This window comes from Falco cherrug, chromosome 5 (assembly GCF_023634085.1).
Source record: "Falco cherrug isolate bFalChe1 chromosome 5, bFalChe1.pri, whole genome shotgun sequence".
Lineage (NCBI taxonomy): Eukaryota > Metazoa > Chordata > Aves > Falconiformes > Falconidae > Falco > Falco cherrug.
Window position 1 is genome coordinate 46,929,434 of NC_073701.1, and position 16,682 is coordinate 46,946,115.

Consider the following 16,682-nt stretch of genomic DNA (forward strand, 5'->3'; position numbering starts at 1 on the left):
TAACTTCGCCCCAGTACGTATGCTACATAGCCACATGCTGATTTGTCCTTAAGTAGATTTTCTTTATTCATTACATTCATGTATTTAAAATACTTGGTACATGTAAATCTCTTTAATGACTGCTTTTGTTTACTTTAAAATGTTTATTTGTGACTATTATTTCAGTTGTCATAATATCAACCTAGAAAATCCTAGACTATGCTAAAACAGCATACCAAATCAGGCTAATGAAGAAACCTTATCATCAATGTAAAAGCAAAAATATATCAATAACAAATCTTCTAAAATATTGCAATAAGAATATTTAAATAGCTTTCAAATCAGGTCTAAGAAGAAGAGTATTTTCCTGTGAAGTCAGTACTGAATGCGTATCAATGAAAGATACCACTCTGAACACTGCAAAACACAGGAAAGGCATCAAAATACTCATACTGAATTGCTTTTTATTAAGAAGACAAGGACTTAATCCTCCCATGAATGGAAGTTGCATGCAAATCCTGTAAAGCTACCATGACTAGCATGTAAGACTATGAGGATGCAAGGAAACATTCAAATATTTCTCACAGCATTTAGGAGAGGGAGTAGGGCAAAATTCCTTTCTCAATTTCACGTCAAAATATTTCTTCGGCTTTGAAGTACTCTGCAATACAAGCTCATGACTCCACCTTCTTTTATCTTTGGGATTTGTGTACATCACACCATCACAGTCTTTAAGGAAGTAATTCTCACAACACTCATCTGCACTATGCCAGAGCTATTAGCCCTATTTTACAGATGCTGAACTAGGGTATAGAGCTCTCCCAAGGGACAGATGTGTGGCTTATTAAATCAACAAGAACCAATGACCCTGAGGAAATCCTTCATTTGGCAAATCCTGCCAAATTCCACTTGCCCTACATAATGTAAAAAAAGGTTTCAGTTGCACTATACCATGCAGAAAATGAATGACAGAATAGAGAACTGAACCTACGTTCTTAAATTCTAGCTAGCACACAAAACACAGACTTATCAAAGAAAGTAAGAAGCTGTAGCCCCTTTGCCCAGGCTCATCTCACGCACACAACACAGTATGAGTGTAGCCATGTGGCCGCACAAATCCCTCATTTTGGTACCTGCCCAGATAATTTCCGTTCTTCTCATTCTTTGATCAACTCATTCCTTCCTCAGAAATTTTCCTTTCAGCTTCTTTCTTTCTTAAGATCTCATTCTCCTCTACACACTCATTTTCCCTTTCACTCCTTTCTTTTTCTCAGTTTTCTCCTATCTACTGTTATATTCACTCCAAAACTACTTATTTGACTCTACAACACCATTCACAGTATCCTAGCTGCTCCAGTTCTACTTGGTCTTCCAAAATTTCCTTCTCTACTTTCTTTGTGGTTTTTGTCATCAAGATTTCTCAAATGAACTCCCTAATGGTCCCATCCCCCACTGATTTATATCTGTCACTCAATACAATCCTCTCATTGTCCTTCAATGCATCCAATTTTAACCTCTGTCCTCCCTTTCAAACACAACTCTCACATCACTTTTACAGCTTCTTAGTCTCTGTCCTCTGCCTCAACATCCCAACATCTCATCTCCATTTCTATGTTTGTCTCTTTTGCTCATGCAGACTTATATAAAACCCCCTAACATTCATAATTTAGCATTCAGGACTGCTGTACCTCACGACCCAGATTTGCAGAAATCAGCAGGCCTGATACATTCTTATCAGTCAATGCTGCTGCCAAGAGTTACATGATTTATAGAATCTGAAATACGATGATCAAGTAACCTTGAAACTGCAAAAACTGGAGATTACATTGGATTTGGTTTGATTCATCTATGTTACCTAATACAGTGCAGAAAGACTGCACTGAACTACTACTAGATCCCTGAATCAATTATTCTGTCAAGCCTCAAAATACCACGTTAAACAAGCTTAAGACATAGTCTTTTTAATAAGGTAATATAATTTTCCCTCTTTTCATTTCATAGAACCTTATCTTAAATTATGACTACAATTAAAAATAAAACATAGGCAGTTTCAGCACCCATCTCGACATTCTTGTTTTTACTTCCCAGCATCTTAATTGAGTTCAAGAGCAGAGGGCAGAAATTACAGTGGCTGGCAATAAATATATCCCAAGCAGCCACAACAGGGAGCTTACAAGATCATGGGAATTTAAAAATGAAAGAAAGAAAAAAAAAAAAAAGAAAAAAACCCCAGAGATAAATGGTTTCACTGATTTTTAACCGTAGATCCTTTGCATTACTAAAAGCATAATGTGTTTTAAAATGAAATTCATTTTTAATGGAATCATAGTGCCAAAGTCCTAGAAATTTCTGTTTGACTGATTTTTAATTTAGAGAAAGACACCTCTTGCGTCCTGGTGAGCAGCAAGTGCGTACTTCCTTACAGTAATCTCATGGCCCATCAGCATACTTTGATCACTTCACTGTTAGTGACACACTCAAGGACGGCACAAACACATAGCTCTTTCCTGTACCCTGTGATTAGGAAGTCATGCAGTGTGACTCTAGGTAGCATATATCCATACTGCTTTATGTACTCTTCCGTGCGTGTTATACTAACTCCTTTAGGAGTCCTCCACTGCAGTCAGTGGTCAGATGGTTGCTGCCCCCTTTCATCTTCCCCCTCTGGTCTTACCTCAGATGATAAATCAGACTGGGAATAAATAAGGGGGAAAACAGATTTTCTCCCAGTTTCCATTTTCCTTGGTTTCTACTTTCATGTTAATTGCAACTATATTGCAGCTGTGGGTCGTGAGGTACAGCAGTCCTGAATGCTAAAAACCTTCGTAGCTGTTCCCCTCCTTGTCGGATGTGCCCGGATTTTGAAAATACACCAGTATTCCTATCCTGGGAAAACAATGCTTGAAATGTGCTCCAGATTTTGAGAGATAAATTTGATAAATAAGAGGAATGCATTTTTCCTCAGCTATAAAAATGTTTTTTTGGATATTAAAAAACTGTTATTTTCAGTAAAACAGTCGGAAAATGGAATGTTTTCCTTTTTTGTAAGGGCTATTTAGGAGCTTTATTTATCTGTCTCTTTCTTTGTTCATTCATTACAACATCATTGGAATGAGAAGATATCGCAACTGTGTGTGGTAGATTTGCATAGACTTTTAAAGGTTTACAAACAAAAATATATAGAGAATTTTCTGAAATATATCTCAATACCAAGAATTAAGGCCACTGACTGCTGTCCACTATTTTAAGTGCTTGCAGCCATGACAGATGTATGCAACCTTGGAAACACTACACAACATAGGAGAAATCTCCAGACCAGACACACTAATGATGAGGGCTAAAACTGCCCATCCGTGGGCCACAGAATACATCTTTATTTCAGTGGATTTTGGGAATGCTCAGCACCTTTCAAATGCTTAGCATCTGCCAGAACTTAAAATCATGTACACAGGGGTGGCTTTTACCCTGGAGGTAAGACTCAGTAAAGTCTTTTTAAGGTTTTATTTGTCTCTTGTGCTAAGCATGGACACTGCAGATGGTTGCACAAAGTCCAGCACCAAAACACACCAGAAAAAGAAGTGTGTACCCCAACAGGAAGCATAGTATGACTGAACAGTATTTCTCCATGGTGGTTTTCCTGGTTATTCCCTGCCTAGCTGAGCACGTTGTAACTTGGGCTGAGCACAGAAAGCAGTTCATAGGAGAAAGAACAACCTTACACCCCAGCTGTCTTGTCATTCAGAAAGTGAGTGGTGAAATTTATTGCATAACTGTGTTCTCCAGCCGTCCTTTTTTTATGATAAAATGTAACAAAGCAGATTTTTAGTGTTGCAAAACAAGTTCAGTAGATGCATCACAGAGTTCTCACACATTTGTGCACTGGTGCAACAGACTTCAGTGGGGATTTCACCAAGTTTGCAGACACAGGCATGTGCCAAATCAAGCTAAGTGTGACAAGGGGTGCATTTCATTTGGGAAGAACCAAGAGTACTGCAGTAGGGTGTTTGCATAAAGGAGGAACCAGGGTTATTTCACCATGGGGAAAAAGTGACACGCATCCACTTGAATGTCCTGTTTATGGAACAAACACTTCTGAAAATGTATTTTCTGGAACTGTGATTTTCCCGAGCTGCCTTTTAGCTGTCATTTACTGTTCTTGTTTAAATTCCTACACCTAGCTGCAAAAAGAGATATAATTTCCTTGAGTGTACATTACTATCACTCTTTAGGTCAACCAGAGAGGCTCTTGGAGCACCTGTCTCCTGTAGTTGGTCTGTCCATTCACGTCCAGGCTCCTGTAGGGGGTGGAATGTCATGGTCTCTGTCCTTCCCTAGGCCTAGACAAACTACATCTACATAGGTACACCAGCTCACTGTGCCTGCACAAAATAGTTGTACATTAGGCAAGGCACACCTGGTAGCCCAAACAAATGTGGTAAGTCTATCAGAAATTACAGATGTCCTGCAGGATTCTATTACCACTTGCAGAAAAACGAGGCTATTTCTTTTGTCCTCTAACATTTAAACTATTATCTTCTATTATATCGCTAGATGTCTTAGCCAGAGGAACCATGAACTACAGATGGAATTGTAACTTTGTTTAAATGGGTTAATAAAGATAAATAGAAAAAAAATGATGACTAATGTACAGACAGCACTTCCAAACCCACAAGAAAAAAAATTATGAATAGATTATCCAGATCTTAGCAATAAAACCAGCAAGAACAAGATGATGAAATTTTATTATGCTCATACCACTGAAATTCTCTGTTCCTTTGTCTTTCTACTAGAAGCTCTCTTTATATCACTGAAACAACACTCTTAGGGAGTTGGGTGATTCACATAAAGTGAGGAAAACACTTAATTCATGATAGATAAAACCCAAGTCCCGAGTCACTTAAATAATCCACGTGTAGACATCAAAAGCTGTACCTACAGTAAGCCATTTGAAATATATCTTAGAAAGACAAGAAGAGAATACGGAAATGCTGGATTACATTTAATAAAGAATTTTAATGGTGAGAAGTCAGAATTCAATTTTATGAGAATTGGCCAATAAAGCACAAGTGAATAGCACTGGTAAAAGAAACAGTCTCTCAGGAAAAAAAGTGCTCTTCCTCCCTCTATGTATATAGTTTGTTTGTTCAGAAGGAGCTGAACAAATAAATAAGGAGAGTCTTATTAAATTGAGTGGCTAATACAAAAAATACATGAAGTGTCACATGCAAGCCCAATTTTGTTCAGCCTCCATCCAGACCAAGAGCTATAGGATTTGTGGTAGAACAACCTCAGTTTTACTACCACTTTCTAAAATTCCAGTCTGATTAGGTAAGTTATATTTTACTATATGTACTAAAAAAAACTAAGTTAAAACTTGAAAGACAGACTAAAATTTCAGAAGATTTTACTTAACTCATTAAACTACTTGGCTCTCCTACCACATCTCATTTTTTCTCTCATGTGCTGTTAGTATACTTCACAGAGGCATATCTCTTTACCTTGAAACTGTATTACCTTCTCAAAGCCTTCAGTAATTAGCAATTCATGAGTTAAGAACTTACTAAGGCTTGTCTGGACAATCCAGAAAAAAATGATCAAGTGATTCAAACCCTGAACTAAATTCTGTTTGTTTCTTATCTGCATATACGTAACTTTTCAACCAAACTTCTATTTCAGAAACTGACCCTGTGAAAATTTGAAAACAAGACATGTATTTGCAAAATGCTAGATCACAGGTACAAGCCATAGCTAAGGTGCACAGAAAACAGAGCGTACAGTACCCTGAATTACTGTTGAGTTTGCTAGCTTCTTCAGGACTGGAAGCAGTAGAGGTGGGTGGCACTGAACTTAATACTGCTTCTGAGGTCTGAGTTAGTATCTCTCTAGAGTGCTGCACTGTGCCAGGGAGATACACATTTCAATTAAAATAGCCTTCAGCTTTAGTAATAGTACACTGAACTGAATAGTTGAGATGTATCCAAAAAGAGTTTTAGATAGATTTTAGAGAGCAATGAGATCTCATAAGGGTCAAGTGGCAGGGTCACAACAAACTGTATGTTTCTTACCTCAAAATTCATCATACTAAATTGAAGGATAAATTTACAGAAAAGGTTTGGAAGAAAATAGAAATTCCCAGCCAGATTTTGTGATAGCATGTTTGTAATACAAGAAGGAGAATAATTAGGGACAGGTTAAGAAAGAACTAGAAGGAGAAAGACAAAATAATTTTTGGTTGAACTCTGAGGAATCCCTTAACTGTCCATGACCCAGGCCCCTCAGAATTCATATTTTATGTATGAGATTGCTCCTGTCTCTCACATCCCAGTTGTGGTACTTTCAGACCCATGGCCTGGCAGTGCAGCATCACAACCTCCCTCCTTTTTAGGGACCCCACATAGCAGGTGTAGCTGACTGCATCCCCTGCCGCCAGCTGCATTTGGTACACGAGCATCTGGAACAGGAGAGAAGAGGCTACTGTGCTGTGCTAAACCTCACATTCATACAAACATCTTCAAAATCTGTCATGTGCTGAAGCATGTATGTACACTGCCGTCATGTGAGCTTGTATGCAGTCTTAGAAAGAAAAGGCCAAGCAAAACAGGAGGCAGAATGACCCCCACCTCTGCCTTCAAACTCAGCTCACCAGGTTTCTCTTTTTCCACTCTGCCACTGCCTGCCCTCACCAGACTGGTGGGAGGAAGGAATCTTTGGTCCCCTCTGCTGCTGCTTACACAGAACCACAGTGTTTCTCCTCACTGTGGGTAAACTGTTATATGTACAATACTCCAGGAAAAATAAGTAAAGCTATAAATGAAAATAACAGTATGAGTTGGAAGGCCAGACTTCCCTGGCAGTTTCATCCAAGCTATCAAAGCCTGCCTAGTGCAAAACTAACTGCTGAAGAGTTCCCATTCTGCTTTTTGCTGGTGCCTTCCTGTGCTAGCTGCAGAAGACATGAAAAGGGGAAAGGTATGACAGCTGTTTTGGAAATTTACATGATCTCTGGTTTAGATCTGTTTAAAATCTGTTTATTTTTTCTAGAAGAGTGCAAAGGGGCTCTGGCAGACAACAGAAAAATAATTATTTTGCACGCATTGTTTAACGCTATTCATTAGTTTTACATGAGTGGTGACAGGTCAGTCAAGAACAGAATCCCATTGTGTTAACCTTCAAAGAGCTTGCCATGTAATTGAATGCAGCAGGCATGGAATAAAGGAATTAAATATGCAGGCAGAATTAACACTCGTGGTTAGTAAACATCACATTGCAAACACCTACAATTTCTTTGTCTAAATTCTTGGGTCGAGATCTTGGGGAGAGGTGATTAGTTAAGCAACAAAACCAAAAGAATACTGAAGGAATGTGCATAAAGCACATGGAGGAAGGAGAAGCATGATGGGATCCGAATGCTATACTGTATCCAACTTCTCATGTATTAGTGCGTGGATTTACAACACACATGAAGAACAAGTGCCTTTCTGCTGTTGTTTTCTGCATAGGAAGTATGCCACATGTAGGGCCATGTGACAGACATTTTAGTAAATGTGATAAAGTTCTGATAATATATATTGCACATCTAGCTTTTGTTCTGCAGAACGATGAGAATACTGGGAGTCAGTAAATGGTATGATGTAAATTTGAAAATAGCTCCCCAGAATCTGCTGAATCCATTCAGAGTTAACTAGCAGGAGAACATCACCATTCTGTTCTGGGTCCATCTGTTGGCAATATCATGATGGAAACAGCTTTTTAAATGCTATTTTCAATAAGCTATCACACAACAGCTTGTTCCAACAATTCCAATACCTTTCTGTTTGCTTGCCACCTACTATAAAAAACATCTTAGAGGAAAGGAGGCATTTCAGTGCTATACTGATGTAGGGTGGGAGGGACGGGGAGACTACAGGAACAAGTAAAACAAGAAAGAACTATAAAAAGAGAAAAGGAGAAGAAGCTGTTATTTTAGAGTCCCTTCAATCCAGATTTAAACCAGGATGTGTAATCCAAACTACTGTAGTGTCGGAAGGATGGTCTGCACCAGCCAGTCATTAGAATTACTGTGCATTGACAGTGTCAGCCACAGGAAACCAATGGCTCCTAGATACAAAAGGGAGGTGGGAGGTGTACCTAGTAATTACCTTTAATTCTGAAAGACCCTCTGTACTGTGTGCTCCAATAAGTACTGAAAGGGAGAACTATCTCCATCACTGTAATATGCTCACTTGTGTGACACCAAAACAATCTGTCCTATGTAATTCTTACCAAAATACCCTGTATCCATCAGCTTACTTCTCAAGTAAAACAAATACCATCAACATACTGATGATACAAAGCCTGCATCCACTAACAGTAAAGTGACTTAGTTGCAGAGATCAGCTCAGGAATGAAGAAAAGATGGCTGCATTTGAACCTAATGATTGGTAGGAGAGGAAGAGAAGTTCTTTTGATTCACACCAAAAATGTTTCACAGTTAGTCAGTTCAGTGTGTTGTTGTCACAGCTAGCTTTGACACACCTAATGTCACACCTTTTTAAGGGGAACTAGATAATCTCCTGACCTGTTATCCTATGATCCTGTGATTCTAAAATGAACTCCTCTACGCTGATTACTTCTATACTACTGAATCAAGTACTAAGATTTAATTATTTAAAAACTTTTTTAAAAAGGCTGTACTCCTTAAAGAATTACAAGGGGCGCTCAAGTTTTCCATGCATTAGGCATCTTATTTACCTATTAGAAATATATATAGTTAAGAAATATGAAAGTCAAGAAGCAATCCTATACAAGAAGGTAAACTAAAGAAGTAACATAATGGGACCATGTAAGTAGACATAAAGAAAGAGGAAATAAACCCTGAAAAAGTAACAGGGAATTAATACTGATAAAAACAGAACATAAACTTCAAAGAAAACCAATAGTACTTGAAAATACATTACATAAAGACTTGATTCATCATTAGTGCTGATATCTCTCTGTACATTGCTGGAGTCATTCAGAAAATATTCTACCTTCTACTGCTATCAAGATTGCTTCCTAAGTACAAAAAATATTTTGTGTTCTGTTTATCTGTCTTTGACCTATTCATATTTGTACAGTGATAACATCCTTTTAGAATACATGCATCATAGCCTGCTTTTAAAATGAAAAATACAAATAATAAGAGGATGCTTATGGTGATCACCTACCTGAGGACGTATAACTTTCACTATGTTTTTAAGTGCAGTATCTGGTGATGGAGGAGAGCAGTCAGGTGTTGGGCCTGTAGAGCTGTTTCTATGGTTACCAGATCCTGGTGCGGTAATTGCTACCTGAGGTGCATTATCTGTGAATAAAAATAGCATTTATGTGAACTTACAAATACTTCACATATTTTAAAATCAAAAATTATTTTGAAAACAGAATGCTACTCAGAACACTATTTCAACTTACAAAACCTATTATAATTTACATGTATTTGGTAAGGAATATATTACGTACCTGCAGTTATTTTGTCAGCTCATATGTTTCTTCTATGTTAAGGCAGGATAGTGCACTCTCTTAATACTCAAGTAAAATAAGGCACAAGCCAAACACATACTTACTTTCATTACCCTGAATTAACTGATTGTGAATCCAAGTATTGTCACTGTAACAGGGGTGACTTGCAAGGGAGCTTTGTAATGCAACTCATATCTCACCCTGGAAAAGCTTAACACATATGAACCAGTCCAACAAGTTATATAAAAACATACTTGACTCAGAGCACACTAATAGCCATCACTGACAACTTTCCTGCACATAGTGAGCAATGTAACTGATCAGCAAAGATCAATTACATTAGAATATACTCAGCTCCTCAGATGACATTTGCATCCTCCATAGAGCTCTGTACTGCAGTAGCTACCTTTCTAGCAGTATCTCAGCCAGAGAACCTACAGCTGGCTTAAAAAATGTCTACATGCTTGCAGGTCCATGGGGGAACTGCTGTTCAGACATCATTTGTGATGCTATTGCCATTTTATGGCACTGTGAAGGACCATTACAAGGACTTAAAATATCACTCTTACCTTCTCTAAATGTTCTTAACACTGTTTGAACAATTTAAAGCTAGTGAAAGTCAGGTCAGAGGATAAAGAGGACTATGAAATAAGGCATAGCTTCCCAGCTGTGATGGTAACCAAGCACCAGAATGACTTAGCAGGAGGCCAAAAGCTCCACATTACTTCATGCCTTTAGAATTGTATTGTTAAAGAAATGCTTTACCTCAGATTCTAGGGGAAATATCATTGCCTTTGCATGGTTTTGGTGGTCTTTACAGTGCCTTTGAATTTACAGAGTACTTTTCTTTGTGGGTCACAAAGACATGTGCTCCATGCTCCTACATGTGCGGTAACACCTGCAGCACTGCATTAAGACAATGATTATATTCAAATCCCGTGTCTGTGGGCCTCATCTGACAGCCTGCAGAGTTCACAGAAGAAAGCCTATTTATTTGTAATTGAGGTAGATCTCCAATACATGCTTTCGCTCAGTGGTTGAATCCACTCCAGAAAAAAACCCGAACTCAAATGAAAGCAGCCTCAGTGCTACAAGCTGGGGAGGTTTTGCCTAACCAAATTCTGCAGGAACATACATAAACTCCTCCACCTGTGCAAGGCACAAATGCCTTCGTGAAAGCAATGACAGAAGCTTCTCCCTCACAGCCCTACTGACCTGAAAGAATTCTTGGAAGCGTAACAGAGATATCAAAAGGAAGGAAATACCCAGTTACATTCACATAGCTAACATAGGATAAAGAGGAATAGTTGCAAGAATGTAAACTTCATGGCCTTTCCAACTTACTTTCATTGCATGGATGATGCTAAGTATTACTCCCTGTAGAAACACTACACAACTGTAGCGTGAGATCTTAAAGTTTCTAGCCAAATATTGACGAACAAACTGTTGTTCTAAAGCAAATATCAGGCTGGAATATTTCAGCAATACTGTTACACTTAAAGAAAGTGTAAACAAAAGTTCAGGTGGCAGTCTGGCAGATATCCAAAAAGGAGAAACCCTGTAGATAACCTCAGCTGTTAACCTGACATCTGACAGAGTGAACCCTCCCTGTGACAGAAACAGACAATTCCAACTTTTTTGAAAAACATCTCATCAAGACTTCCAGTCCTTTAGGTATGCAATCTTAACACATGGAAGGGCTCTTCCTGAATGATCACAAGTGTGCACAGAAATCTTGGGTCTGAATTAATTTAATTCAGAAAGTAATACATATGTGTTAATATGATGAATCAAACTTTTACACAGCCTTAGAAAGGAACTTAAGGTGACTCCTCATGATAAATCCCTGACAGAAGATCTTGGATGGCATTCCAGAAAGCCTTAACTCTTACGCTTTCCTGTCTGACTTGATATTTAACTGCTAAACTGTTCACATGCAGCATGTGAATGAGTATCCTGTGATTTGAAAGCCTAGCTCATCAAAGGAGGGACAGTGATTTGACAAGAAGACACCCCACCAAGGCCTTGCCCTGCTCTTTGGAAATCTCATAGTGAGGATGAAGGCTAAATATGAGGGTTAGGAGCATCTTAAGTGAGCTGAAAGTCTCATTCTCTTCTGCTCCAAAATATTAAATATCATCTTCCTTCACTCTATGGACAGACTCATCAACAGATAATTATCAACTAACTTACCTGGCTGAGGAATCAGAGACATGCTTTGACAGCCTTGCACTGTTTGTGGAGATACCAAACCAGGGGCTCTCCTGCTGCCCAGGCATGCAGCAATCCAGGCACCACCTAGGAAGCTAATAACCTCCAGTGTGAAATGTTCATGTCAGCCTAGCTAAGTGCACTTAGTGCACTTGTTTTCTTACTGATGGGAGAAACAAACAGAACGCTTGTCTCTGACAAACAGTGAAACCTATGAAGAGCACAAAGTCCCTGGCAGTTCAGCAGCCCTGCCTTTGTGTCGCTGTCCTCTCTATGAAGCCTGTGTGGCTGCACTTAAGCTCAAGCACAGCTGTGCTTCAGCTATTTAGCACATGAAAGCCTTGCAAGTGAAACCAGGAAGCTTCGCAGATGTAGAAGTATCTCAAATATGCATCACTCAAAGGACAGACAGTTAGAAACACAAATTGGGCTGATGGTAACGAATACAGTTTCTGCTCACCAATTCATTCTGTTTCAGGGCCCTCCTGACAGTCACCTCAGCTTAGTTTATGCACACTTTGAATATGCAGAAGAGGGTAACAAAAGGGTCAAGTTATATGAGCAAGATTTTGGTCTTTCCATAGGAAAGACTTCTTGTTGACCCTGTTCAATGACAGGTCACCGAAGCCTAGGGTTTGCCCCTACATACAATCACATCTAAGAAGCATCAAAATGACGGAGTGACATTCTTGGAATGAAAATTTATTGGAAGATATTCATAAGGGGAGGCAGGGCTGTTATATGCCCCACTAGATAGGGCTGAGAAAAACTTCTTCAGCTATAGTGTGTGCATACTATAATCAGTTCAGGAACATACATAATATGCAGCAATCTCAAAACAGAGTAGCAACAGCCTTTCCCTCCAAGCAAAATAAAGCGGTAATAAAAAAAAAAGAATCATGCTTTTAGAATCTAAAAATACAGCTTCGCCAAAAAAATCCAAAATATTTCTCTTTGAAATAAACATCCCAGAAAAAAACCCCAACTGCTCAGTATTTCATGCCTTCATGCCTTTCTCAAGGGAATAAAGTGTCTAACATGTAATGGTTTCTTGTAAACAACTTCTTTATTGTGGACAGCTGTTTATTTTCACAGTAGGATCTTCTCATCAGGCAGCCAATAATGATTTACTACCTGGGTCTGCTCTGTCAGAGAGAGAATATCACCATCAAATTAATTCCTGCAACCAATTTGGGCAACCTCTCTGTTTATGTATACAAAACTCATCATTACATTAAGAATTTATTTGAATATATTTTCTTTTGTAATTAAATTACATAATAATTATGTTTTAATTTTCTTTTCTCTCTGGTAACAAAACTAAAGCAAACATTTTTTTTCCCTTTAGGTAATCATAATACTAACAGTTTCAATGGAACAGTTCTTGGCAAAAAGAACTTGGAAACTTGCGAACCTACCAAATTTACTTAGGAAAGATCAGCTCTCGTGCTGAGTTTCTGGTCGGTGCTATAGATGGGGCCGACAGGGAAGTATTTATGGCTGTCATTCTCTTCTAGTTCCTGGCTCAAGTTGCAATAAGCTGAGATGCTTCTGTACAAGTCAGATAACACTAGGCTCCAGGGATGATATGGCAGCTAAAAATTACTGAACTGCAGCATGCTCTAACAATATTTCCTCCTGTCTCCATCGTATATGAGAAACTGTCACAAGGATTATGTAATTGGAGCTTATTCTGACTTTTAAAAATGGTTACTAGGACTTCCCACCCTCCACTCGCTTTGTTTCAGGGCAAAGGAAATAGAATAGGGTAGGATAAAGAAAATATACTACGTTATGTTTTCCATGTCAGGAATAACCAAAATATTTTTAAAACTGTTAGATAAACTCAGGTTTTGGATTAACTGGGCTCTGTTAGTGGGGACTATAAAAATAGCTATGCTTATTTATATCCTGGCAAATCTTACCTATTTGCTTTGTTGGTTGGTTGATTGATTGGCTCAGCATACAAGGTTTTAAAGGACAGAAAGTGTTACAATGCCATCTTGATCATGTTTACCACTCACCATCTCATGGACATATGAAAAAAGATGGTGATTTTTAAATTTCTCACAGGATTAGACAGGTTTCCACATCCTAATTTCCAAATCTCAATGACTTCTACAATTCTATTTGCTACTTTTCCCAGTTTTTGAAATATTTACAGTAGAAACAAGACTCAGAATTTACAAGAATGGTCACACTAGCGCTTCATACAACTTGCCTGTGCGCACTAGACAGCATACATCAAAAGACTGTAATCACAAATGATGACATCATTGCCTGGAAGTTGAAAGTCAGGTTGTTCCTAACACCATTTACAAAATTTTTACTCTCGTGCCATACTGGCATTATTTATATTAGAGCTACACCCTTTGATTATAGACAAGTGGCTTGATTTCGGTTACACTAAAACCTGTTAATACTGAGTCAACTCCACCAAATCTAGAAATCCAGATTAGTTTTTTACTGATCTATTCCAGTTATTCCGTATTTCACCAACAGTTATTTTATATACTCTTACAGCAAAATGATAAAAAGAAATTGAATAGCATTGAATAAGAACTAATTCACATAATTCTTCTTTTTTTACTTTAAGAATTTAGGAGTTTTTAAGTCATTTCATATGGGCAATGTTTATTTTTACAGCACCTTTTAATGAGAACATTAAGAGAAGGAAAGGAGCAAGACAAACATCTCACAAAATCTATTTTTACCACACTGTCATATATAATACAACTGCAAAACAGAGAGATGTTTTTTTGTGCAGTGTTCAGTTTTATCTCTTATACAGTTCAATATTACTGAAGCCTAATTAATATAAGCATAGTTATCTTGTTCATAAAAATGTTTAACTATGAATATACACTAACCTCATGTCTCACACAAAAAATATAAGAATTAACATTATAACCATTCCTTTCATAGGAAGGAAAGTTGGGTCTGCTATCACTGACGTTATAAGTACTCAGCGATTCATTTGCAATGCAGTCTTTCAGTACGAAAAGGATTTCCATGTAAAATGAAGATGATATTATGTAATGTGTTATACATGTCTATCTAGTAAGATTGATTTTTGGAATCAAATTGCAGGGCTTAAAGGTAAACTTCAGTATTCATACGCTAGCAACTAAATTGCTATCCAAAGAAATGGCATTAATTTGTTCTTAGTCTTGAGTGATTCAGAAACTGATCTTCAGACTTGCAAGTGGGATTTCTCTAAATAGAGCCACATTTTAGTGGGCATGCTAAACTCCTCTTTAAGTCAATGAAACCCCATTAAAACAGTGTTAATTAGAATTTAGAATGTGTTCTATATTTAGATATATTATCCTGAAAAAATACTAGGTCAGAAGAACAAGCCCTAAGCTTCACTGATTATACTAAGATATGCATTAGCTTTAAATAAAGTCTAGATAGCTAGCTCAGACACTTCTATTGCAGACATAAAGGGCAAGATTCTACCACGTAAGCATTGTTAACTAATGCCATCTCAGTGGTCCAAGGAAATTCAAAGCATCTGCAAGAGGCTTTCAGGAACTATGGAATTTCACTGCCCTTCTAAAGCATCACCTTGGGGCACCCAAAAGCATTTCAAATGTTAGTAGACAGCTATATATTGGCAACTGAATCAGGGTCCCAAAATTTTAAGGGATGAATTGCAACTCACACTCTTTAAAACTGTAACCATTGCTTCCAAAAATCTTCGTGAAAATGGTAATTTATTTCTACCATCACAGTAAAAAACGATAGAAATTTTTTTCTGAAGTGTAAAGGATAACAGGAGGTCAACAAAAGAGAGAAGTGCAAGGAGCTCCAGTTCATGGATATAGTGACTGCTTTACACTTTCAAGGATCACTCAGATTTCAGTCTGGAGAGAGTAAAATGAAAGTGAGTATTTTCTTCTTTTCATATACTGTCAAAGAAACTATGGTGTTCTTTTACTGTTATCTTCTACTAAGATGTCAGACAAAACCATAAAAATGTTAACTGTTTAACTGAAATGATAAAAAAATCATGCACTGGGACCTTTGTCTTTTACTGTGCTGTGTGACATCAGTACTCAGCAGATGATTGTCTTTTTTCATATGGTACGCTGCATAGAGAAAAATGCCCTTATGGATAGTAACAGACTGTATCGCCACAGTTCAACAAGTGCTTCATCAAAATTTTCATCCAGCTATCCATGTACTGTGAGGACAAACTGCTCACTGGAACTTTTCTAGCAGATAATTTTTCTCATAAATGTACTCAAAAATAAGGCACTATATTTATATCTATCTAATGCCACAATATTGACTGTTGGGCAGATACCAAGTAGGCCAGCCAGGACACTTCCTAGCACATCTCAGCAAGCAAAATATCAAAAGCCCAAAGTCGGTCCATATTCCAGAAATATAGTTATAATTAGATTTCACCTCAGAAATAAATCTTCACAATGGAACACACAGTCAATCTGTATTTTATCACTTTCATTATAGAAACATGCTAGCATCCTTTTCAAAATCTACAGTTACACCTGTATTACCTATTATATCCGTTATTTCTACAACATAGTGTAATGGCAATGGATCAGCAGATCAAAGCAGTTGATCCTCATAACACTCCATTTACGACACATGTGGGTTTGAATTTTTAGCACTACATAGCATCTTATTCTGCCAAACACCCCCACCACACATGTACCTCACTGTTTCCAGAAGGACCCTATACTTTTGGTATCCACCTGAAATGGAGCTTCAGATCAAAAAGGAGTCTGGTTTGTACTCCAAAACCAGCCTGTGACTGAAGCAATGAACAGTAACTGGGAACAATGATTTACTTCAAATTGACATCCAGTGCTCTGAACCAAAATGCAAATGTATACTCAGTCTATTTCCACATTCCATTTATTTGTGGAGTCACATAAATACTATATATGCTCAGATTTACAACTTGCTATAAGAATGGAAGAAACATATATTTAACATATATTAGAGGTATGGGCCAGTAATAATCTAGAACTAGATTATATGGT

The 16,682-nt window shown here is 37.8% G+C and overlaps 1 protein-coding gene across 4 annotated transcripts in view; it reads right to left on the bottom strand.

Annotated features, from left to right (window-relative positions):
* Positions 1-16,682, bottom strand: part of ANKS1B (ankyrin repeat and sterile alpha motif domain containing 1B) — a 441,494-nt gene that overhangs the window by 274,641 nt on the left and 150,171 nt on the right. For all 4 annotated transcript variants that reach the window (XM_027812345.2, XM_027812343.2, XM_027812342.2 and 1 more), the window contains exon 11: positions 9,165-9,301. In XM_027812345.2, coding sequence (XP_027668146.2) covers positions 9,165-9,301 — 137 coding nt within the window. The remainder of the gene's footprint in view (positions 1-9,164; positions 9,302-16,682) is intronic.